This window comes from Myxocyprinus asiaticus, chromosome 15 (genome assembly GCF_019703515.2).
Source record: "Myxocyprinus asiaticus isolate MX2 ecotype Aquarium Trade chromosome 15, UBuf_Myxa_2, whole genome shotgun sequence".
Lineage (NCBI taxonomy): Eukaryota > Metazoa > Chordata > Actinopteri > Cypriniformes > Catostomidae > Myxocyprinus > Myxocyprinus asiaticus.
The window spans coordinates 47,665,731-47,688,912 of record NC_059358.1 but is presented as its reverse complement, the minus strand read 5'-3'; the positions used below and the strand labels follow the sequence as shown (position 1 = coordinate 47,688,912).

The window sequence follows — 23,182 nt, the reverse complement described above, 5'->3', positions numbered from 1 at the left end:
CCCATTCACTTCCATTGTAAGTGTCTCACTGGAACTCGAAAAGGAAGGATGAGTCGAAACTATTTTTTTTGGTCATCAATATTTTGCCACAAATGCTGTCGATTGAGCTTAACTTGTATTGAACCCAGAATATCCCTTTAAAAACCAGCACAACAAATGAAACACAACGCAGGTGTTTTGAGAAAACTGACCCAAACCAGATGGTTTGTCAGCACTCGTCGAGTTCAGTTCAGGCTGAAGACCTCTATTGTACATGAAGACTAATCGAATAGTGATTTTGGCATTGAACAGTTAACCAAATCCATGCACATCCCTACAGAAGCTGGGGGTATTCGGAAGGCTGTTTGAAAACAATGATTATTTTTGCAATTCTGTTCTGTGGCACAGAAATTACACACTTCAAGTATGGATGATTTTCATTTATTTAGAGAAAATAGGCACAAAAGTAAATGTTTTGTATTATCTTCATCACTTTGTAAGTAGCCTTATAACAATGAAACTCAAAAACATTACGAATTACATTTGAGGTCTAACTTCACAAAAACATCCTCTCTTAAATCGAAATCTCTAATGAAATCAAGTCTCTGAATCTACATGAGTCTCTTGGGGTCGATCTTCTCCAGATGCACCAGAGGTTTCAGCTGCTCTGCGAAGCTCCTCATGTCTTCAGAGACAGTGTCTTGTCCCGCAGGCGCCAGCACACTCAGCTCAACCAGATAGGACAGAGACAGCGGCTCCGTGTTCTCCGTGTTTCCGGGCACCAGCACGCGGGACAGTTTGCTCACCACCACCTTCATGGCGCCCTTGCGGAACACCTGACCCTTGGCCACAAACTCGTGGTCCATGCGGAAGCCCATCTCGTTGAGAAATTCCGGCAAGCTGTGCGAGGCAGCCACGTCCACGCAGTTGCGCACCAGGGCGTGACGGCTCTTGTCGCCCACCTCAGGCTGGCCCAGGTAGCGCAGGTGCCAGGGCGCGGTGGGGTGAAGCAGCGAGCGGCGGGCGCGCAGGAGGAACGGGTTGCCCTGTTGACCCTTCAGGAGATACACAAGCTCATAATCAGCAAAGCTCTCGGGCTCCATGTTATCGCACAAACCTCTGAGTCGATGTAAGAGACTCTCCAGAGACTGGTCCAGTACACTGCCTGTAACAGAAAGAGGACATAAATCAACAAAGTAAACATCAGAAAGTTACAATCAGATGTCTTAGGGTTACTGACAAATAAGGATGAAAAATAATCTTTGCATTCATGTTGGTGTCATACATTTTTGAAAAACGTGTTTTGATGGCTAATAAAACTCATTGTCATGACTCATGACACATGAAAATGTCAAGTGGTTTGAGGTGCACTCAGTAAATTTTTGTTCGTGTCATCTTGGACTTACAGTGACACCTAGTGGTGCGGATGCAGCATTATTCAAAATCAATAGTTTTCAGTTACAGATGCCATTGTAGAAATTCACTATTCACAATCAGCCATGATTAATTTAATACAAGAGTGAAAGTGTCCAATAACAAATGTGATTTTAAAATGGCAGCCCCCATGAGGGAACCCCTGCCACAAGTAGAATAAAACAGCTTTTATAAGGTTACTGATATGACTAAAGTCCTCATCTCTTGTGAATAGTCAAGATTTTATACATTTGTTTCAAAATTACTATTCATTTTGTTTAGGAGAAAGACTTTTTTAATGAGGAAAAATGACTGAATGCACTTTTAAATCTACTAAAATATTAATAATAACTTAATGATTTCAAAAAACAAGTTTTCAAGAAAATGTTTTTCAAGATATTTTTACACAAATATGACAATTTGAGTCATGAAGAAAGACATTTTCTTGCCTTGTCATAAACTGTCAAAATATCTAAATAAATGAGTACATAAATAATCCTTATGACCTCGACATACAGTAGTCATGAGTGTCTAAATGGGTCCTGTCTGTTTTATGGTTTTCTTGACACACGACAACAAAATGGCTAGTATTGCTTACCTGGATGTTGGTTTCGCCACACTAACTTTGATTTGGTGGAAACGTAAACTTTTTCAAATACTAACAATGGTTTAAAATTAAACTACTTCAGTGTTTGTTTGTTTGTTTTTTTTTTTTTTGTTTTTTTAAGAATTTTAATAAAAGGTCATGTCAAATAACTTACCAATATTTATTTTTTCACTAATATCAGCCTTTCTTAATGGAATTGCCTAGTTAACCCAAAAATGAAAATTATCTCATCATTTTCTCACTCTCATGATATCACAGATGTGTATTCTTTCTTCAGCAGAAAATTTGAATTTGATTTTTAGAATATTTCAGCTCTGCAGATCCATACAATGCAAGTGAATGGTGACCAACAGTTTGAAGCTCCAAAAGTCACATAAAGGCAATATAAAAGTAATCTATAAGACTCCAGTGGTTTAATCCATGTCTTCAGAAGTGATATGATAGGTGTGTGTGAGAAACAGATCAATATTTAAGTCATTTTTTTTACTCTAAATCTTCACTTTCAAACTGTCTTCTCTCCTTAAGAGTTCTTACGTTTAGATTCACATTCTTCGTGCATATTGCCACCTACTGGGCAGGGAGGAGAATTTATAGTAAAATTAAGTACTTAAATATCGATCTGTTTCTCACACAAACCTATCATATCACTTCAGAACACATGGATTAAAGCACTGGAGTCATATGGTTTACTTTTATGCTGCCCTTATGTGCTTTTTGGAGCTTCAAAAGTTTGGCACCCATTCACTTGCATTGAATGGACCTACAGAGCTGAAATATTCTAAAAATCTTAATTTGTGTTCTGCAGAAGAAAGAAAGTCAAACACCTCTGGGATGGCATAAGGGTGAGTAAATGATGAGACAATTTTAATTTTGGGGTGAACTATCCCTTTTTTTATGGGACCTTTCCCTCTCTGGACAGTTTTCCCAGTTCTTTTGGCTTTTTCAGTTATTCATGAATACTGGACAATAATTTTTACAGGAGAAAAATAAAAAAATAAAATCACTTGATACAGGTTGCACGACTTACAGCAATCTCTCACTTATTAATTATTTTACAGCTGAGGATGGCTAGAAAAATTACAGCTGCTATATTACTATGACTTTTACTGGCCTGAAAATCTTAAAATTCCCTTTTATTTCCGGGGTTTCCATGACCGTAACGATACTGAATAATTACGTTTATTCATGTACCAAGGTATTTATATGGTACTCAAATAAAGATAAAAGATTACCACAGTAATACTGTGGCACATGTCTAAAATAAAGCTAATTGTATTTTACCATGGTACTTTAGCATAGAACAATTTTTTAAGAGTGAGACGTCAAAGCTATGAAGCCGAAATCTCCATAAATATATAAGCAGGTTGAGGTTTAAATGGTAAAGTGATGGAGTTTACCTTGCAGCAGATACTCCATCATATTGATGGTTCCACCCGTGACGGGCATCACAGTGACCGGCGGAGCCTCCATCACCCGATCACTCTCTGATCAAACAAATCTAAACCACAAACTGATCAACATGAACAACAAAAGACGTGCAGAGACTGTGAGAGTTTTACTGCAAAACAAAGTCTGTCAATATAACAAGGATTGGATGGAATAATAGCAAAACAACATAATTTACTTGACATAAAAAGGCAAAAGTCAAATTAACACAGCTATTATATTTGTGTAAAATACGGCCGCCTCCATGTGTAGACCGCGCACGCGCAGTTGCCCATGGAAAGTAGCGCACATGCGCAGTGTTTCTTCTGTTCATACACGAATGGTTGCAGTGTGACTAGCGCCATCTACTGCACTGCTGTCATCTAAACTCTGTATCATATGAAAGAATTAATATAAAATTCAACATGCGTGTAAATATTACATGATTAATCTAAATGGACATGAAATGTGTGTGTATATATATATATATATATATATATATATATATATATATATATATATATATATATATATATATATACTGACGGCCAAAAGTTTGGAATAATGTACAGATTTTGCTCTTATGGAAAGAAATTGTTACTTTTATTCACCAAAGTGGCATTCAACTGATCACAGTGTATAGTCAGGACATTAATTACGTGAAAAATTACCATTACAATTTGACTACTTCAAAGAGTTCTCATCAAAAAATCCTCCACGTGCAGTAATGACAGCTTTGCAGATCCTTGGCATTCTAGCTGTCAGTTTGTCCAGATACTCAGGTGACATTTCACCCCACACTTCCTGTAGCACTTGCCATAGATGTGACTGTCTTGTTGGGCACTTCTCACACACCTTACAGTCTAGCTGATCCCACAAAAGCTCAATGGGGTTAAGATCCATAACACTCTTTTCCAATTATCTGTTGTCCAATGTCTGTGTTTTTTTGCCCATTCTAACCTTTTGCCACTTTGGTGAATTAAAGTACCAATTTCCTTCCGAAACAGCAAAATCTGTACATTATTCCAAACTTTTGGCCACCAGTATCTATATATATATATATATAAGCATTCATTGCACTGGGCATGTTTGAAGCTGGAAGAAATTAACGGGATGAAACGTTTATTTAGAAAGTAATTTAACCCTTTGGGACATACATTTATTTGGAAGGTTATTGCCATCACAAGGCTGCATTTCAGAGATCTTCTATACCCGGAACACCTTGGCGTTTATACCATATGAGAGAGTTTATCGGTTAACTAGCGTGTCACGACAGTAAGTCACAGTTTGCGGATACCATACAATTGAATAGGGAGAGCCGTAAACCATACCTGGCTGTCGCAAAATTGTTCGTGTTTTCTCTTATAAAACATACCTTTTATCATAGTAAACTCCACACATAGTTCATTCCAATAGGATTGTTTAGTGTAAAACATATTGAAGATTAGTGGAATGTCAGTTAATTCTTCACAAAAGCAATTTATTCAGCATCGCCGCGTTATGCTATTCTATGTTAAGCTTTAGGCCGCTTGATAGAAGGGCTCTGCTGCATATCATCGCTGGTTGTGAAGATGAGCTCAACTGTAATGTTCACTGTCGACGCCTAATGAATGTCATTTATTCATCTGTTTTCTATCTGTTTTCGTGTTCAGACGCAGAAGGTGATATGATTTGTAGGACGTGGCTGTTTTATCGCTTCAAGGGTGTTTGTACGCGTCTAATAGTGTGCTATCAGTGTTAGCTTTATTAACATACATGAATATATTTATTTACAGCTTCATAAACATGAATAAATATCATGATATCATGTAACCGTGAGTTTAATCTTTCGTTTAGTCTGTCAGTGTTATCCTATTTTTCATAAATAGTTGAAATGCTGACAGTAGACTAGCAGAGATTATCTTTGACTTCATGTGAATCTGATGTTTATTGTTGATGAATATAATACTCATGATCTCTAGAAACACTCTATTATTGCTGCATTCAGTTCTTAAAAAGGTGTGTGTATTTCATAGAGCTCTTGAAGAGATATGAAAGAGTTCGTCTGCTGCTAATATTTGTGTTTACAGTTCATGTCAGTCCATTTCCTGTTTGTTACAGTAAGTAAAATAGTAAGAAGTTGTTAGAAAAAATACGTTTTTTTCCCTCTTCCATCTAGTGCAGATATTACTGCCTATTTTTAGACAGTAATAAATCATTAGTTTCTCATTATTGTAATGCAGGAATTTGCTGTATTAAAATAAATCAACAAATTCAAAAAATAAAGCATTTATATATAGGTTAAATGTGTATCTCTGCTGTTTTGTGTTGTATTATATGTCAAGCTTATTTAAGTTTATGCCAATTCATCTTGATATCCTGATCTTATGAGATTTCAGTGCTTTTAACACAATGCTCGCTGTATATGTCCTGAACAGATCAATAACTGAAGACATTATATGTGTCACCTGGAGAAAGAAGATCATGGCCGATGACAAGGATGTCCTCCGAGATGTTTGGTTTGGAAGGATACCTGCCTGCTTCACGCTGTCTCCAGAGGAGATCACGGAGAGAGAAGCAGAACCGTACTATGTAAGTTAACCCTTGTGCGTCAATAAAAAAAAAGTTACTCAGAGGTCCTTCGAGGACAGAAATGTCCGCGTCAAAACTGCCATAATAATATTATATATTAATATTATTTTCCACTTTCAATGAGTAATTGTTTTTTAACCAACATCAGTCTTGATCATAACTACCAAATATTCATTCATTTTCAGGATTTTAACCCTTTAAATGCCAGTTTGTTTACATAATGCCACTGTTGTTTTTCACACACACACACACACACACACACACACACACACACACACACACACACACACACACACACACAGAACACACACCCACACAATTTTAGCTGCATCATTTATTCAGTTATTTAGTTGGCCTGCAGTGCTCTATAATACAGCAAACAGAAAATAGGAAAAAAGCATGTATTTGCTCCATAGGCTAAACATGAGAAGAATGGCGCCATCTGGTGGAAAATATAAAAAAATGACATTTTAAGCCAGGGCTCTGTAATGAAAGCATAATATCATAGAATTCATGAGTTTATGCTTTAATGGCACTGGGATCAAATATTGCAGTTTTAATGGGTTTCAATTTCATTTTTGTCCTGAAGGTCCTGAGTGTAACTATTTTGTGTACATAGTGTATTATAGATGTATTATAGGAACTGAGGTTGAAATATCAAAATTCCCCCAAAAATATACACCTTTGGCAAAATTTATGCCGTTGGCATTAACACAGCCAAAATGATCGAAAAAACAAAAATGAAAAAGACAAAAATGTCCCGAAGGTCACACAAGGGTTAAGACAATGGACACTTTCTTTCTTCTGTATAATGGTTTATTTGATGTCACCTGACCTGTTTTCTTCTCTTCCATCAGCTGCTCCTCCCACGGGTCAGCTACCTGATGCTGGTCACTGATAAGGTCAAGAAACATTTTCTCCGAGTCATGAAGGCAGAAGACGTGGAGGAGATGTGGTTTGAATATGAAGGAACGCCTCTCAAATGGTGTGTTTTGATGATAGTATGCTGCCAGTATGTCTGCTGCTTGCTTTGTATGGTGAAAAATATGGTGTGTCAACATGTTTGATCCAAACTTGAAAACGTTGCTTTAGGGTTTTTTGTTGGTTCTTCTGGAGATGCAAGCCTTAGTTACAACATTTCTTTGTTATAAATGAAATAATAAATAAGAAAATATATGGTATATTATACAATCAATACATCGAATACAGTAATCCATCAATACATACATATGCTTATAATAAAAGTGCTGTTAGTGAATTTAGCTGTTATGCTAATTTCTATAAGACAAACATCTGAATTTGACCACACTCACTTTCCAGAACCCAATAGACCTAAACACACAAGTTTCTGGTTGGCTAAGAAAATGTGGGCCACTCCCATATTTTCTTTTGCCATTTACAGAGTCTATGGCTACAGATCCCACTAGAGGACAGGGAGGGATTTTTTTTATATTCAGAAAAAAGTTTTGCTTCACCATAGCTTTATACATCCATTACGAAAATTAAAAATGGTTTTACTACAGTTTTCAGCCACCCTGACATTATGTGCTGTCTTTACGCCACACATAGTGCTGCATGTTCTTCCCAAACAGTTCAACCTTAGTTTTATTAGTCCACAGAACATTTTCCCAGTAGCGTTGTGGAGTATCCAGTTGGTCAACGTGGCAAACTTCAGGCTTGCAGCCATGTTTTTTGTTGGAAAGCAGCGGCTTCCTTCGTGGTGTCCTGCCACGTTCACCGTGCCTGTTTAATGTTTTCCATATAGTACACTCATGAACAGAGATGTTAACCAGTTCCAGTGATTCCTTCAAGTCTTTAGCTGTCACTCTAGAGTTCTTTTTTACCTCATTGAGCATTCTGCGGTGTGTCCTTTGAGACATCTTGGCTGGACGGCCACTTCTAGAGAGAGTAGCCACAGTACTAAATCATCTCCATTTATAGACTATTTGTCTAACTGTGGAAAGATGAATATCTAAGCTCTTCAAGATAACTTTTTAACCCTTTTTCAGCTTTATGCAAAGCAACTTAGATGAAGATCAAACCAGATTTTAAGACAAATTTATACATAAATGCAGGTAATTCCAAAGGGTTCACATTCTTTAGTAAAAATATTTAAGCCATGATATTTGTAGTAAAACCATAGTAATAATACAGGAAAACCAAAACTATGGTAATAAAAATTATATATAAAATAAAAATACATACTGTATATATAACATTTATAAAGAATTGAAAAAAATGACAGTTTTACTATATTAACACAATGGTTAATTTGTGGTACAAGTATGATTTTTAAAATGATTTAAAACACACACACACACAAGGGAACACAAACACTAGAAACAAAATCCTTCCTTGTCCTCTCAAGAGGCTTCTTGTAGGTCTGTCACAGAGACAGGTGTGATATTTTAGGACACCTATTTCGGTGACCTGGCTGTCAGTTAGTGGGGACATTTTATGCATGCTATTCCAAACATCATTAACAGCACCTTTAATTAGATGTAATTTATTCATTTTTTTATTCCAAAACCTTTACACACTCCAGTCCTGGCAGCTGTGTGTCTGTTGAGGATAAATAGTGTTGTCCAGTTCTAGCTTTAAGGTTGCATTAACCACAAGGTGGCAGGAGAGATCAAGACTTATACAGCAGATGACAACTTACATTTGCCTAGATAACTTTATTTCAGCTATGCCAACCCTGAAAAACATCAACTGTTAAGTGGGTCACTGTATGAACTATACATGTGTTGCGACAGTTCTCTTCATTGTTTTATAGGCACTACCCTATTGGCGTGTTGTTTGACCTCCATGCTTCAAACTCAGCTCTCCCCTGGAATGTGACCGTGCACTTTAAGGTGTCTAGCCCACTTCAGTTATTTATCATTCATCGTGCACTTATTAATGTGTCACAGTTGTAATTGACTTTGTTTTGTAGAACTTTCCAGAACAAGATTTACTTCACTGCCTGTCAAACTCTGTGATAGAAGCACATTTCATGTCGTGCATTAAAGAGGCAGATGCCCTCAAGCACAAAAGTCAGGTCATCAACGACATGCAGAAGAAAGACCATAAGCAGCTGTGGATGGGCCTGCAAAATGGTAAGAACTGCCTTCATGTTCCCTTGTGTAATTGACCCTTTACCTGTATTCTTTATACCTGTGGTTCTCAAACGGTTTTGCTTCAGGTTTAACTGTAGACATGAAGTGGCGGGCCAACACTGTACCAGTATGTGCCGTGTACATTAAAAAGGCTTTTACAAAAAGTGTATGCAAAAAGATGCATTTAAGTTCAAGTTATTTTAACATTTTGTATGCAGCCATGTGATAACAAAGACTTTGTAATGTTATAAGAGTACCATGGTTATTTTGCTTTTTTGGACTAATTTGAACCCATGACCTTAACTTTATACCTACTTTTGTGGCACTCTCTTCTCTCTACAATTTTTTTTTTACAGTACCAATATTGTTTAAATAGAAATGTCCTTAAAATCAAACATTGACATTTATTAGAATTACCATGAACTGCATTAGCCCAACAAAATGCGAAACTAATAATACGCCAGAGAAAACAAGAAAATTAAAAATTCCTAGACAGCAAAAAAAAAAAAAAAAAAGGTGTACCAGCATAACACATGGGACAAACACTGGACCAAATATTGTTAAAATACATGAAAATTTGTTTGTCATTAACTGAGTATCTGGCAAGTGTTTTCTCCTTCCCTAAAAGTTGATAAGCCTATTTATTGAGCTATCCTTAATATGCACAATTATTCAATTAATTGCATTTTTTAATTGTGTTTTTTCCCCATGTTGTTCAGTCCCTATCAGATCATACCTGTGAGAACCATTGCTTTATATGCATTATCTCGACTCTAGATGCTAGGTTTAAATAGGGCTGGGTATTGGTACAGAGTTCCTGATTTGATTCGTTTCTTATTCACGCTCTCGATTTGATTCTGATTTGTTTGGGTATGTTTAAATTAAAACGTCCATTTTGCTTGCATACAAAAGAAATTGTTCTTTCAGCTAATGTTAGTAATTATACAGGGGACCTTCTAACTTGGCACATTATAAAAAATATTCATTTTACACATTTTTACTATCATTAAGTTTTACCATTTTGGTCACATTTAAGCTTTTAATATGATGTCTTGAAATTGCATATAATGTATCGCATATACAGTATCCTGTGTGTGTATATATACACTACCGGTCAAACGTTTTGAAACACTTACTCATTCTTTATTATAATTTTTTTTCACATTTTAGAATAATAGTAAAGTCATCAAAACTATGGAATAATATAAATGGAACTATGGGAATTATGTTGTGACTAAACAAAATCCAAAATAAATCAAAACTGTGTTATACAGTATTTTAGCATCTTCACAGTAGTCACCCTTTACCTAGAATTTGCAGACATGTACTCTTGACATTTTCTCAACCAACTTCTTGAGGTATCACTCTGGGATGCTTTTTAAACAGTATTGAAGGAGTTCCCATCTATGTTGGGCACTTATTGGATGCTTTTCTTTATTATTTAGTCCAAGTCATCAATTTCAAAAACTTTTTTTTTAAATTAAATTTTAGTTTTGTAATGAAATTAGTATGTTGGCACAATTATATTTGTGTCTACAAAACTAATTTCAAACATTTAAGCATATGTCTTCAGATCAAAAGATTTTTAAGATCACAAGAAACATTTCAGTCAAGTGTTTCAAAACTTTTGAACAGCAGTGTACGTATATATATATATATATATATATATATATAGTTTTTTGTTACATCACTGATTCTTGAAATAAGGCACAAAATATGTTTTAAAGGTGCACTATGAAAGATTTTTTGTTTAAAAATGAACAAATTGGCATTATTGATTGAGTACATAAACAATCAATGTTCAAAACAATGTCCTTACCCCGATTCACTACGTTAAGCCTATAAAAGTGATTTGTATTTTGAGCTGTCGGGTTCAATTTGGTGAGAAATCGCTGGTTTATGACGTTCATCTTTGCATCATTATGTCATGTCCACACACACAGAAAAAAGTGCCGGCTGTCTCATGTTCCGGCTGGAGAAACTAACTACAATGTTCAGTTCAGTCTGTCACACTCACACAGTTCAGGACAGCATCACTGCAGTATAGATGGATGTATATCTGTTATCCACTTGATGAAGTTGTTTAGCTGCTATAATGCTTGGGTATGTTTTCTGTTAGGTTTGTTGAAGTATATATCGTTTGTCATGCTTTTATAAATCGAACATTACTCGTGTGTTAACAGATCATGATGTGTCTATGTTGTCCGGTGAATTACTGTGACATGTTTAATATGGATGACTTCTGAAATTGACTTCTTGTAATTGTTATATTGCATATTTAAGCATATTATTTTTACATTTAATAAAGTATATTTTATCCCCATCGTTAATGAATCCTCGTTTTAAGTTTACGGTGTTATTGTGTGCAGTGCATAGACATGATATTGTATTAACTGAGGCTGGACAATATAGTATAAAAATAATAAAGTCTTCTATTGAACTTGTATCAGCCAAATCAGGAATATCACCTCTTAAATTGAAAACTGTAGTACAATTCAAACATTAATAGTAGATAAAACACTAGAACAATCATTATGATATACTGGTGGTGGCTGAGGAGAGTCCCCTGTTCTCTATTTAAAAGTGCTTTGAATGTAGGGTCAGAAAAGCGATTTAACTGTAAAATTCATTCAAAAATGTAAATAAGAGTGTTGTCTATCTTCAAAAGCAAGTAAGTAATATTTCCATTTTAAATGTTTAATCGTATAACATAATATCAACATAAAAATAGCACGTTATGACTCCGGCTCCAGTCATGATCACAAACAGTCGATGTCCAGAAAAGCTCAAATTGGGAGATTCATCCGCCAGGACAGGACTGACGTGATATATTCTTCCGCAAATTGCTTGCAATTTAAAATTTTAACAACAGATGCCGCTAGAGAGCACAAAGTTATGTAGTGCAGCTTTAAATCTGAGTTTTTTTTTAAAAATTTTATACAAAATTAATTTGAAATGGATATATTTGTAGAGAAAGGTGTACATTTATTCACTTCATAACTTACATCTTACTGTAATTTGTGTAAGCTCCGTCCGACACGCGAGAGTGTAAAGTCTTTAATTATCTAATAATAGTGTTCATTAAAGGAGTTTTTTTTTCTTTTTTTTCTGTTTTCACACTATTCAGAAAAATCTGATGGAAAAATATGATTTTTCCTCAGTTGAAGCTGCCTCTATAACCTAAACTAAAATGACAAAATTTACCTATTCTAACAGAAATTATCATAATGGGAATGACGGAGTTGACATGTTGAAGCTGTGACTGCAGAGACTTAAAAATGTATATATACATATATCTTACCAGACCACGTGTCCTACTGTTGCATCCACCATGAGCAGGAAGTGTGAAAGGGGTCCTCAGAGTTATAGCTGACCATGACATTGTCTGATTTATTCAGGATTATAAAAAAATCGAGTTGACGCAATGTGAGGACACAACTTTAATAGGCAGTAGAGTTGACTTTACGTACTGTTTGATATCTTACAGATCCCTACGTTTCATTTGAAATGTATATTTATGAATTTGTTGCATTTGTAAACACTTTGTTTGGAAGTTTAACATTGTGACCTCACACTGAGGACAGGTTAAGGTACATGTTTCCAAGTATAGAGTATGCATTAAAAAATTCTAATTAAAATATTTCAAAAAAATTAAGTAATACATGCCCTAAATATACACATTGCCTTTAGATTGATCTTTTCCAGTATTTTTATTATGAATTTCTTGATTTTTAAAATAAGGATGACTTTTGTATGTAAGACATGTTTTGTTCCTTATCACAAGAATCAGCGACATGTTTATTGTTTACATGCATACTTTGTACTGTTTACAAGAATTTCCATTAATATGTAGAACACGTGTTAAAACAGTACTGTCTCTTTAAGAATAGCGGCAGTTCAGCCAGCATCTCACAGAAGTGTTTTAATGCACATATTAATGAGAGTGGAGTCAAAAGGCTTCTTTACCACATCTGCGCTATGTGTGATTACAATTAAATGTTTATTTTTTTGTTGCTTTTGATCAACAACTCACTGTAAAGAACAGAAAGGGTATTGAAAGAGACATTATTCAATGACAAATGGATTGTGTGGATCTTGTCTTTGGAAACACAGTACACGGATCGAGTCAAACCAAACTTTTACTCTCAACACGCAGTGAAAGGATCCTCACTGCTGAACTTCTCCGCTATACCACTCAGTCACTTCTGAGTGAAATCTGAACATTTACCAGCCATTTTTAATGGCATAGCTTGAAATGTGGTCGCATATGCAAATTATTTACTCACATTGTAGTGTAAAAGATCGATCTTAGGATTTTATATCAGGATTGTTCAAATAAAGATTGTATTTAATAGGAAAATCGATATTTTTACCTAGCCCTGGTCTTAAACATGATACCCTCAGTACCTTCAAAATCATCTGTTCTTGTGTGTAATGAGAAAGACAGAATTGTGTGAGTTGAGTGGTTTCAGTAGTAATTTGAAGGTGGAAGCTTGAAGTTGTGGAGATAAACTGAGAGAGGTGTGAGTTTCAGAAGTCAGCATGTTTTGATGGTAACACAGTTGTCCTCTGCTCTGATTAGAGTCTGAGAGAAAGGAACAATTTCTAAGCAGATCTTGATTTTCAGCTGCACATGTGAGAATTCAGCTGCAGTAACAGAACATACACATAAGTTAACTCTCATGCATGTGTCCCTTCTTTCTCTGCCCGACTTCAAGTTATTATTTTTGATTCCGTTACAACTTAGATATACTGTGTTCAGTATGCACATTTTCTGTACACCGTGATGGCCTTCTAGATTTTCCAAAATGTGCAGTACTGTATACAACAGAGCATACTGTGTAGAATAGTGTGAACTTCACTGTGCAATGCAGTTTTCATCATCTCTTTCTTGACTCACTATTTGATTGGAATGGTTTAAGACATTAACATTTTACACAGAGTTGGATAAAAAAGGCCAAATAACCACTCTATTTGATATGAATGCTGAGTTACTGTCACTAAATCAATTTCTTTCTTCCTTCAGATAAGTTTGACCAGTTCTGGGCCATGAACCGTAAACTCATGGAGTATCCCACAGAAGAGGAAGGTTTTCGATATATTCCCTTTAGAATATATCAGGTATTTCATCATTTATTCATCTTTATACATGTACTCAATAGCATGAACTATAGACAATAGATCACAAGCAGCTTGTCAAAATAAATCGGGGTTCCCGCAGGTCCTTAAAAATTCTTAGTGTCATAAATTTAGTTTTCTAAAATGTATTATCATAAGCTGTCTTACATTTCTTTAGTGGGATAACAAAAGTCTTAATTATCATTTGCAGAGGTCTTAAATTTGGGGATGGAAAGACAGGAATCACGATATGGCCTAATATGATTATTAAACTTCAAAAGGCTACAAACAAATTATATATATATACATGTACACTGCTGTTCAAAAGTTTTGAAAACTTGACTGAAATGTTTCTCATGATCTTAAAAATCTTTTGATCTGAAGGTGTATGCTTAAATGTTTGAAATTAGTTTTGTTGACAAAAGTATAATTGTGCCACCATATTAATTTATTTCATTATAAAACTAAAATTTAGTTTTTGAAATTGATGACTTGGACTAAATAATAAAGAAAAGCAGCCAATAAGTGCCCAACATAGATGGGAACTCCTTCAATACTGTTTAAAAAGCATCCCAGGGTGATACCTCAAGAAGTTGGTTGAGAAAATGTCAAGAGTACATGTCTGCAAATTCTAGGCAAAGGGTGACTACTCTGAAGATGCTAAAATAGAACACAGTTTTGATTTATTTTGGATTTTGTTTAGTCACAACATAATTCCCATAGTTCCATTTATGTTATTCCATAGTTTTGATGACTTCACTATTATTCTAAAATGTGAAAAAAAAAAAAAAAAGAAAAATAAAGAATAAGTGACCCAAAACTTTTGACTGGTAGTGTATACTGTATGCATGTGCTGCATGCTTCAAAGTAAAGATGCGGCACTTTTGCACATTCTCCCATTACATGGGGGGATCATAATACAGTGTTTCCAGCAGTTTCGGAGCAATGCAATCAATGAGTACCAGACATTTATGACAAGCAATCGCTGATGACCTACTGTTTATGACAGTGTTTACTTTAAAGTGTTTATATTGTAATATGTTGTAGATGGCTGTAACAGTTCATATGTTATTTCTATTATCTGTTTGAATGAGCAGCTGAAAGCAGTTAAACACATACATTTCAAAATAAATGTCCCCTGTGGATTTCCTGCTTGTATATATAAGTCCTGCGTTATGTATCAAATCTTTTTTTTTCTGGTTATTATTGGTATTTTGGCTACACAATAAACGGCATCAGGGATTTAATTCAGTGGACCCTTTTCACAGATGGTGACATGTTTCTGTCTTATTTAGCAGCGCACTATCTAGCAACAATTTTTATATTTGCTTTTTCTTATTTTATTTAGTGTCAATTTATAACATTATAATTTGTATTATATTACCCTGGGATAAAAAAAGAAACAAATGAATACCACGGCTGTGATGAGGTTTCAAATACAGCTGCTGAGGTAGTGACAGAAAATTTGGTCTCTTGCTCTCTTCTGTCTGCTTAATCAACTACTCTCTATATTTGTCTTCTTTTGGAAAGCTGTGAAAGTGTAGTATTTATATTTTTTTATTTTGCTGTTGGAGCAAACAGGTAAGCAAATATTATATGTGCTGTGGTCTCTTATTCACCGCTAAACAAGTTTACCCTGCTAACATTCCAAACTCGGATGCGGAAAAAGGGTCCATTTGGACTCTTGTAGCTCTTGTATCTTCTGTCTGTGGCGGCCCAGACAGAACTCATAGTGCGTTGTTAATTGATGTTGTAATACTGACTGATTGACTCTATCCAGTTGTCTGTTTATGAAATTTATACTTTCAAAAATTTATAAAAAAAAAAACAACATTTGAATATTGGACACCTTAATAAATGACCATTTATACAAAGATATTTGAAAGTTCAAAGAACATTTAAATTACTGTTTGAATGTTTTTCTAAATATTTCAATTTACAGTTTGAATACATGAATTGACAGTTTGAATATTTTAATTGGCAGTTTGAAAGCTTGAATTGCTAGTTTGACTATTTAAGTATTTGAATGACAGTCTGACTACTTGATGCACATTTGAACATTTTAATATTTTGTTTGAGTATTTTAACTGAACATTTGAACATTTATCAAAGTAATTAAATTGACAGTTTGAATATTTTTCTGAACATTTAAATTGACAGTTTATTTTTTAAAATTTAGAGTTTGAATATTGTTCTAAATATTCGAAATTCAAATTTTTACAATATTTTAATTTCAAATGTGTAAATATCAAATATTTAGAAATAAAATATTTCAAATATTCTAATGTTTACATTATCAATTTAAATATGCAGACAAAATTCAGTATTTTTATTTTTATTTTATTATTTTGAATATTTGAATTGCCAGTAGAAATACATATGTGAAAATATTTGATTTCACAGTTATAATATTTGTCTGTATATTGTTTAAATATTTAAGTATTTGACAGTTTGGTTATTTTGTTTAGTTTGAATAAATACGTATTTAGTTTGAATATTTATCTGAATATTTTAATTGACAGTTTAATATTTTTAATTTCTAATTTGAATATTTCAGTTGATAGTTTGTATATTTAAAAAAATATATATATTTAAAACACTTCAAATTCAAATATTTAAATATTAAATATCAAATAATTCAATTTTGAATTGCCAGTTTCAATATTTGTTTAAATGTTTAAATGTATTTAATATGAAGTGTACATATTTGAATTGACAGTTTTTAATATTTGTCTGAATATTTGAATTGCTGGGATGAATATTTGTTGGAATATTTAAATGAATAGTTTGAATGTTTATCTGAATATTTGAACTCACATATGAATTGAAAGTTTAATATTTGTTTTACATTTTGGATCGAAAGTTTGGTGTATTTGTTTTGAATCGCAGTTGTTACTCATCTCCTTTTTTCTCGCATCATTGTCTACATTTCGAAGGAAAAAAATAGCTGGATTATTCCTGGATTAAGACCAGGCTCTGGGGTATTGCCTGTGCTGAGTGACTCATTTTGTGTTTTACACCCTGATTTTTGCTGAAAGAACCTACAATTATCTCCATCCAGTAAAGAGCAGAGACAGCCTGTGATCATGAGCTGAGACCTGAGAGCGTCTCTTTTCTCTGGCCTCTTGCTTTTGGTGAAAGGCTAATGATGCCTGTGCTGTGGTTCATGTGCTGCTCTGCCAGATAGAGTGTCAGGGGAGTTGAAAAGAAAGTGTCGGCACCCAGAGTATCACACTTCTCATCAGGATCAGGGGCCTTTTGGATAATGCGGGCCTCAATAATTCATGCTGCCTTTAAAAAATGCAACGAAGTAGCTGTCACTTCTCACACTCTCTCCTCTGTGAATCCAGAGATAATCCTGGAGCCAGTGAGCAGTGAGTCAGTTTTTCTGGTAACCAGATCGTGACTGTAGCATCCTGAGACACCTTCTCTTCCTGAGACCTGACGGTGTCGGTGTCAGCTGCTCTACTTGAGCCGTTGTGTCACCAGCTTCCTTTTCACAGAACCAAGATTGACTCCTATTGTTTGTCAGGCCGCTGTTTGTCACCATGGGTCCAGATCTTAAAGAACGATATCCTCTGTCACCGACCGCATACAAGTTGTGTGTGAAAACTGGATCCTGTCCAGCATTCGACACCTTGACCTGCTCACTCAAGGCTGAAGGAAAGACTACGCCGTGACTACCGGCTGTTAATCCACTCAATATCTCATTCAGCAACCAGTCTGGCTATAAAATCAACAAGTGTAGCTATAAAACAGCTGCTAAATGACAAGATATTATTTGTTGTTAGCTATATCCATGAAGTGAAAACTGGATATAAGTTGTACTGTGATATAACATATTTACTAAGAGACATGTCAGTTAGGTTTTAGTGAAGCTGTCAGTGTTTCCTTATTTTGGTAACATATTTGGTCTTGATGAAAATGTCAGAGGAAAAGTGTAGTCACTGAGTGTAAGTGGTCAGTGTATTAGTATGGACATGTCTGCTTCACAGGCTCTGCTTGTGGTTGTTTCTGTCTGTTTATTTCTGTGTCATAGAGCTTTACAGCATTTCTGCCACTGCGTTGTATTATCCTCAACACCTGTTCTTGTTTCTTTGTCTACAACTCGATAAACTACTTGATTATTTTTCATGTCTGAAATACCAATGATTTTATTCTTTTAAGATTTTTTTGAAGAATATGTCACCCATATTTGTGTTCTGCTGAAGAAAGAAAGTCATACTCATCTGAGATGGCATGAGGATGAGTAAATGATGAGAGAATTTTCATTTTTGGGTGAACTATCCCTTTAAAAGTCGCTGTCCCGGTGTGAGTTCTGAAATGTGACTGTATAGTGTTGCTTGTCATTGTAATTTTACATTTACATGTACATTTAGTCATTTAGCAGACGCTTTTATCCAAAGTGACTTAATTTTATTATAGCTATGAAGCGTAACTTTATAAATACATAATTTACCTCGCTGGGAAATGTTTAAAGTTTTTCTTTTAACTTATACAATATATAATTTCTTTTTTTTCCCTTTGATTTTGGAGTTAAATCCAGACATGTCCTTTGTGAGATTCACCCTTGTTTGAAAGCTTCACAGTCCGTAAGTTAATGTGCACCGTTTGAGCTACAGCGGGTTAGCTACAGTCTTCATCTCTCTGTCCAAGTACACAAGACACAATGCCTAACCGAATAATTGAGGTTGTGCGTCACCTGTGAGCAATTCCAAAGTTACAGACATGACATTTGTAGTATAAATGTGAAATTTAACTTCTGACAAAAAGTACTTATTACCACTAAATCAAACCATTTGTGTGTATAATAATAGACCCTGCAGATAAAGTCCTCCAAACATCTAAAAATGTTCAAGCTAGACTAATCGCCCCCCCCCCCCCCCCAGTTTAAATCATGAAAATAACTTAAATTATGGACATGACAAAGGAAAACCCATCCAAAACGCTTCAAAACCTGTAGACTTTGACCTCTGTGACATCGGTATGGTATCCAATAAGGCTGCACGGTTTATTGAATCAGGACTGAAATTACAATATGGCCTTGAGTGATTTCTAAACAGAAGGCTGCGTTTTAATCTACCAGGTATGAGTGAATTTTGTCAAAAGGATCGCCTCCCAAATGTTGGCTACAGTATAGATGCTGTAAGCTTGAAACATGTCACAGATCAAAGCAATAGTCAGCGACCTAACTGAATCATCATGGTAAAAGAATCATTTTGATTTGATATGAAATGTCCATAACTGTCACGTCTGTAACACATTATTATGGGCATTTACAGTAAAGAAGGTAGACCATTTTGTTCACTGGCCCTTGACACTTAAACCATGGCCTGCACTGCACATAAATATCTAATATTGGCATTATATTCATGTTGTTTAGCCAGAGGGGAACTGGCCCCCACAGTGAGTCTGGTTTCTCCCAAGGTTATTTTTCTCCATTAACCAACATCTTATGGAGTTGTGTGTTCCTTGCCACAGTCAACTTCAGCTTAATCACAGGGGTTCTAAATACAATTATTATTTAATTATTTAATTTCTATACACAGTTTAATTAATATTTAAATCATATTTAACCAAACTACACAATGATCACTCTAAGACTTATAGATATTACAGTTTCATTTTTTGTTAATGCATGAGTTTCTGTAAAGCAGCTTTGAAACGATGTGTGTTGTGAAAATAAAATGACTTGTTCATCATATTTAATATGTGGACAGTCCAGTTGTGGTGCAATAAAGTGTATTTATGTTGGACAAAGTCGAGCTACAATCACAATCATCTTGGTCTGTTAGTCCAACTTTGCAAGTATTGTTTTAGTCTGACTGAAATTTAACTTTTAAAGTGCATGTAAACATACTGTGATGATCATTCTAATAGGTTTCTGTCTCATTTTAGACAGTGAGTGACAGACCGTTCATCCAGAAGCTCTTCCGCCCCGTTTCTCCTGAGGGCCACCCGCTCACACTGGGAGACCTACTGAAGGAGCTGTTTCCTGCTGCCATATGCGTGGAGGGTAAGTTGTGACCCACAAACACACCTGAAAGAAAATTATTTGATGAGAAAGCAGATTTATGTCTCACAGGAGGTAGAAATCAAAGATGAGAGGAAAAGACATCTTTTACATCTAAAGATTAACAGAAGTGATGAGAAAAGGAAAGGATGAAACAAAGAAAGAAAGAAAGCGAAAGAGAGAGGGAAAAAAATGATCAGGGTTGCATGAATGAAATCCACAGCCAAAACAGGGCGGTCTGGGTCTGTCCTGAGAGGAAGTAGATAAGCAAACAATAGCAGTGACAAACGGAGCACCTGCATGACAGAGCACATATGTGCCGCTTTCAGGCTGACTCAAGACCTGCCTGCTTTGTCTGAACAACTGGTAGTATGCTTCAAGAGAAAGTGGCACTTTGTCCTTCTCCTGTTTGTTATTATTCTGCCTTTTCCAGATCTGTGAGATGTGCTTTGATAAAGCAGGAGAGCAAAGTTTATTCATATAACTCAAAACAACTTCCAATTAATACTGTCCATCTTAATAAATGTATTCAAGGGTATTTTAATTGGAGAGTCACGTGGCGCCATGCGAGTTTCGGACGCATGAACGGCGAGCTCTGCGCACTTTGCTAGTTTTAATACTTTTTGTGTCATAAACCGGTGAGATTCGATACACTCTGTTCCATAACTGTTCTATGAAGACAATATGTCAAAAAATTCAAAATCCTCGGGCTCTGGAGACATTAAAAGACACTTACGTTCTCAAGCTGGTACCCCTGACAAGGCTGCAGACCAGGGACTCAATTTGGCCAGTGAGGTGAAAGAGGTTCAACTGTTGAACATGATGGCAATGCTGATGAAGGTCATTGCTGACTTGGAGGATCTTGCTGTAATACGTCGAACGATCACTGCCATGGAGATGAAATTCACTGAATTAGTTACAGGAGTGTTGTATGTTGAGAAACGGATCAATTATCTGGAGTCATCGGAGAGGGAATTAGCTGCTAACCCGCTAGCGACCAAGGTGGACTTGGAGTGCATTTGGGAAAAGTTGGAAGACCTTGAGAATCATAACCGGTGAAACAACGTCCGAATTGTTGGAATACCTGAAGACGAAGTAGGCAGAGATATGGTGAAATTCCTAGATGAGGTCTTCCCGAGTCTGCTCGACATAACAGGCCATAAGCTGGAAATCGAGCGAGCTCACAGTGTTCCAGCTCGGAGATCCACGGAGGGAGACAGGCCCCGATCATTTCTGGCCAAATTTCTGAGATCATCTGATAAAGATCTCGTGTTACGCGAGGCGAGTAGTAAAGGAAGGCTTTTTTGGAAGAACCACAGCATTTTCTTGTTCCCAGACTTTGCGAATTCAACGAGAGAAATGTGATTGATTCAAGGAATGCAAGAAACTCTTACATCAACAGAAGGTCGCTTTTGCACTGATGTTCCCGGACAAATTGAGAAAAGATACTAAGGATGGCCGCAAAATATTTACATGCCCGCAGCAAACAATGTCCTTCATAAAGTCAATGACTGAATAAGTTATTTGTGGTCTAATCATATAGTTGGTGCTTTAATGTATCCCTTTTGCAAAATCCTGAATTCCAACAATTGTTAAAGGCTGAAATCAATGTCTATATGGAGACCAACTGGTCCTCAGTATCCTCTGTGGGCGTGACTCGGGAGGCAATTAAGGCAGTTCTTAGGGGTCGGATCATACAGTATGCCTCATTCATCAAAAAATACAAAGCAGAGAATTGACCTGATTGAAATACAGATGTAATACTGTTTTGTTGCGGAAGGTGGAGTTTTGGCTATTCAGGACAAGACAGTCATATTTTGAGTCGGGGGACAAAGAAGGGAAGCTTTTGGCTAGATATACAAAGCAGAGAGAGTCTTTTTCTACCATTCCCTCAGTGAAATCTGCTGGTGGTGAAATACTTATCTCAGCCATTGATATTAATAATGCTTTTTAAAGAATTCTATCTTGATCTCTATAGTTCCACGTCTTTGTCTACTGATGAAGATATTAGAAACTTTGTGAAACTATTAGAACTTCCTAAATTGATGACTGAGCAAAAAAATTATCTTGATTCTGAGATAAACTTGGAGGAGCTTGGCGAGGTAATTAAGGTCTTGCCTACAGGCAGGGCTCTGGGGCCAGATGGCTTTGCCACTGAATTTTTTTGATCTTATGCTACAGAACTGGCTCCACTTTTGTGTTTATACGGAATCATTAAAGAATGGAAAGCTTCCGCCAACCATGACACAAGCCCGGATCAGTCTGATTCTTAAAAAGGACAAAGATCCAAGCGGTTACCGTCCAATTTCCCTGATCCAGCTAGACGTAAAAATATTGTTAAAAATTCTGGCTAACCGATTTAGTAAAGTTATGACATGTCTTATACATATAGATCAGGTGGGGTTTATTCGGGGCCGCATCTCTTCTGATAACATTAGGCGTTTCATCAATATTATGTGGTCAGTGGCGAATGATCAGACTCTGATCACTGCCATCTCACTTGATGCTGAAAAGGCATTTGATATGGTAGAATGGGATTATCTTTTTTTTTTTTCTCCCAATTTTGGAATGCCCAATTCCCAATGTACTCTAAACCCTCATGATGGCCTAGTGACTCACCTCAATCCGGGTGGCGGAGGACGAATCCCAGCTGCCTCCGCATCTGAGACCGTCAACCCACGCATCTTATCACGTGGCTTGTTGAGCGCGTTGCCACAGAGATATAGCGCATATGGAGGCTTCATGCCATCCACCGTGGCATCCACGCACAACTCACCATGCGCCCCTATTTGTTTGTAGCAGCGGTACAAACAAATTGATTCATTTCAGATTATTTTACTCTGGATAAGAGCATCCAGCAGGGTTGCCCTCTTTCCCCATTATTTTTCTGTCTTGCCCTGGAACCATTAGCATTTGCGATAAGAAGGGAAGATGATTTTCCAGGGGTGGTGGCGGGAG

The 23,182-nt window shown here is 36.0% G+C and overlaps 2 protein-coding genes across 4 annotated transcripts in view; one reads left to right on the top strand and one right to left on the bottom strand.

Moving 5' to 3' along the window:
- Positions 1-406: 406 nt before the first annotated feature.
- med18 (mediator of RNA polymerase II transcription, subunit 18 homolog (yeast)) lies at positions 407-3,731 on the bottom strand. 2 transcript variants are annotated; one of them, XM_051718086.1, is made up of 3 exons: positions 3,624-3,714; positions 3,397-3,509; positions 407-1,144 (listed from the first exon to the last, which is right to left on the bottom strand). In XM_051718086.1, the coding sequence occupies exons 2-3, from the start codon at positions 3,467-3,469 to the stop codon at positions 591-593; spliced, it is 627 nt and encodes a 208-aa protein (XP_051574046.1). In that variant the 5' UTR covers positions 3,470-3,509; positions 3,624-3,714; the 3' UTR covers positions 407-590. The 2 variants fall into 2 exon arrangements, with proteins under 2 accessions (XP_051574046.1, XP_051574045.1); XM_051718085.1 differs by having other exon boundaries at positions 3,397-3,731.
- A 1,029-nt stretch (positions 3,732-4,760) lies between these two features.
- The window catches only part of LOC127452542 (autophagy protein 5-like), a 34,866-nt gene continuing 16,444 nt past the window's right edge, over positions 4,761-23,182 (top strand). The window contains exons 1-7 of one of the 2 annotated variants that reach the window (XM_051718068.1): positions 4,761-5,085; positions 5,842-5,995; positions 6,853-6,980; positions 8,772-8,850; positions 8,931-9,093; positions 14,120-14,214; positions 20,110-20,227. In XM_051718068.1, the coding sequence (XP_051574028.1) occupies positions 5,888-5,995; positions 6,853-6,980; positions 8,772-8,850; positions 8,931-9,093; positions 14,120-14,214; positions 20,110-20,227 (691 nt within the window). In that variant the 5' untranslated portion in view covers positions 4,761-5,085; positions 5,842-5,887. Of the gene's footprint in view, positions 5,086-5,115; positions 5,524-5,841; positions 5,996-6,852; positions 6,981-8,771; positions 8,851-8,930; positions 9,094-14,119; positions 14,215-20,109; positions 20,228-23,182 lie in introns of those variants that run through there. The other variant, XM_051718069.1, reaches the window with a different exon arrangement.

Coding starts and splice junctions, on each gene's coding strand:
- med18 (XM_051718085.1), bottom strand. CDS start 3,469: ATGGAGGCTCCGCCGGTCACTGTGATGCCCGTCACGGGTGGAACCATC. Junction 1,145..3,396: donor GATGGAGTATCTGCTGCAAG/GTAAACTCCATC, acceptor TTTCTGTTACAG/GCAGTGTACTGGACCAGTCT.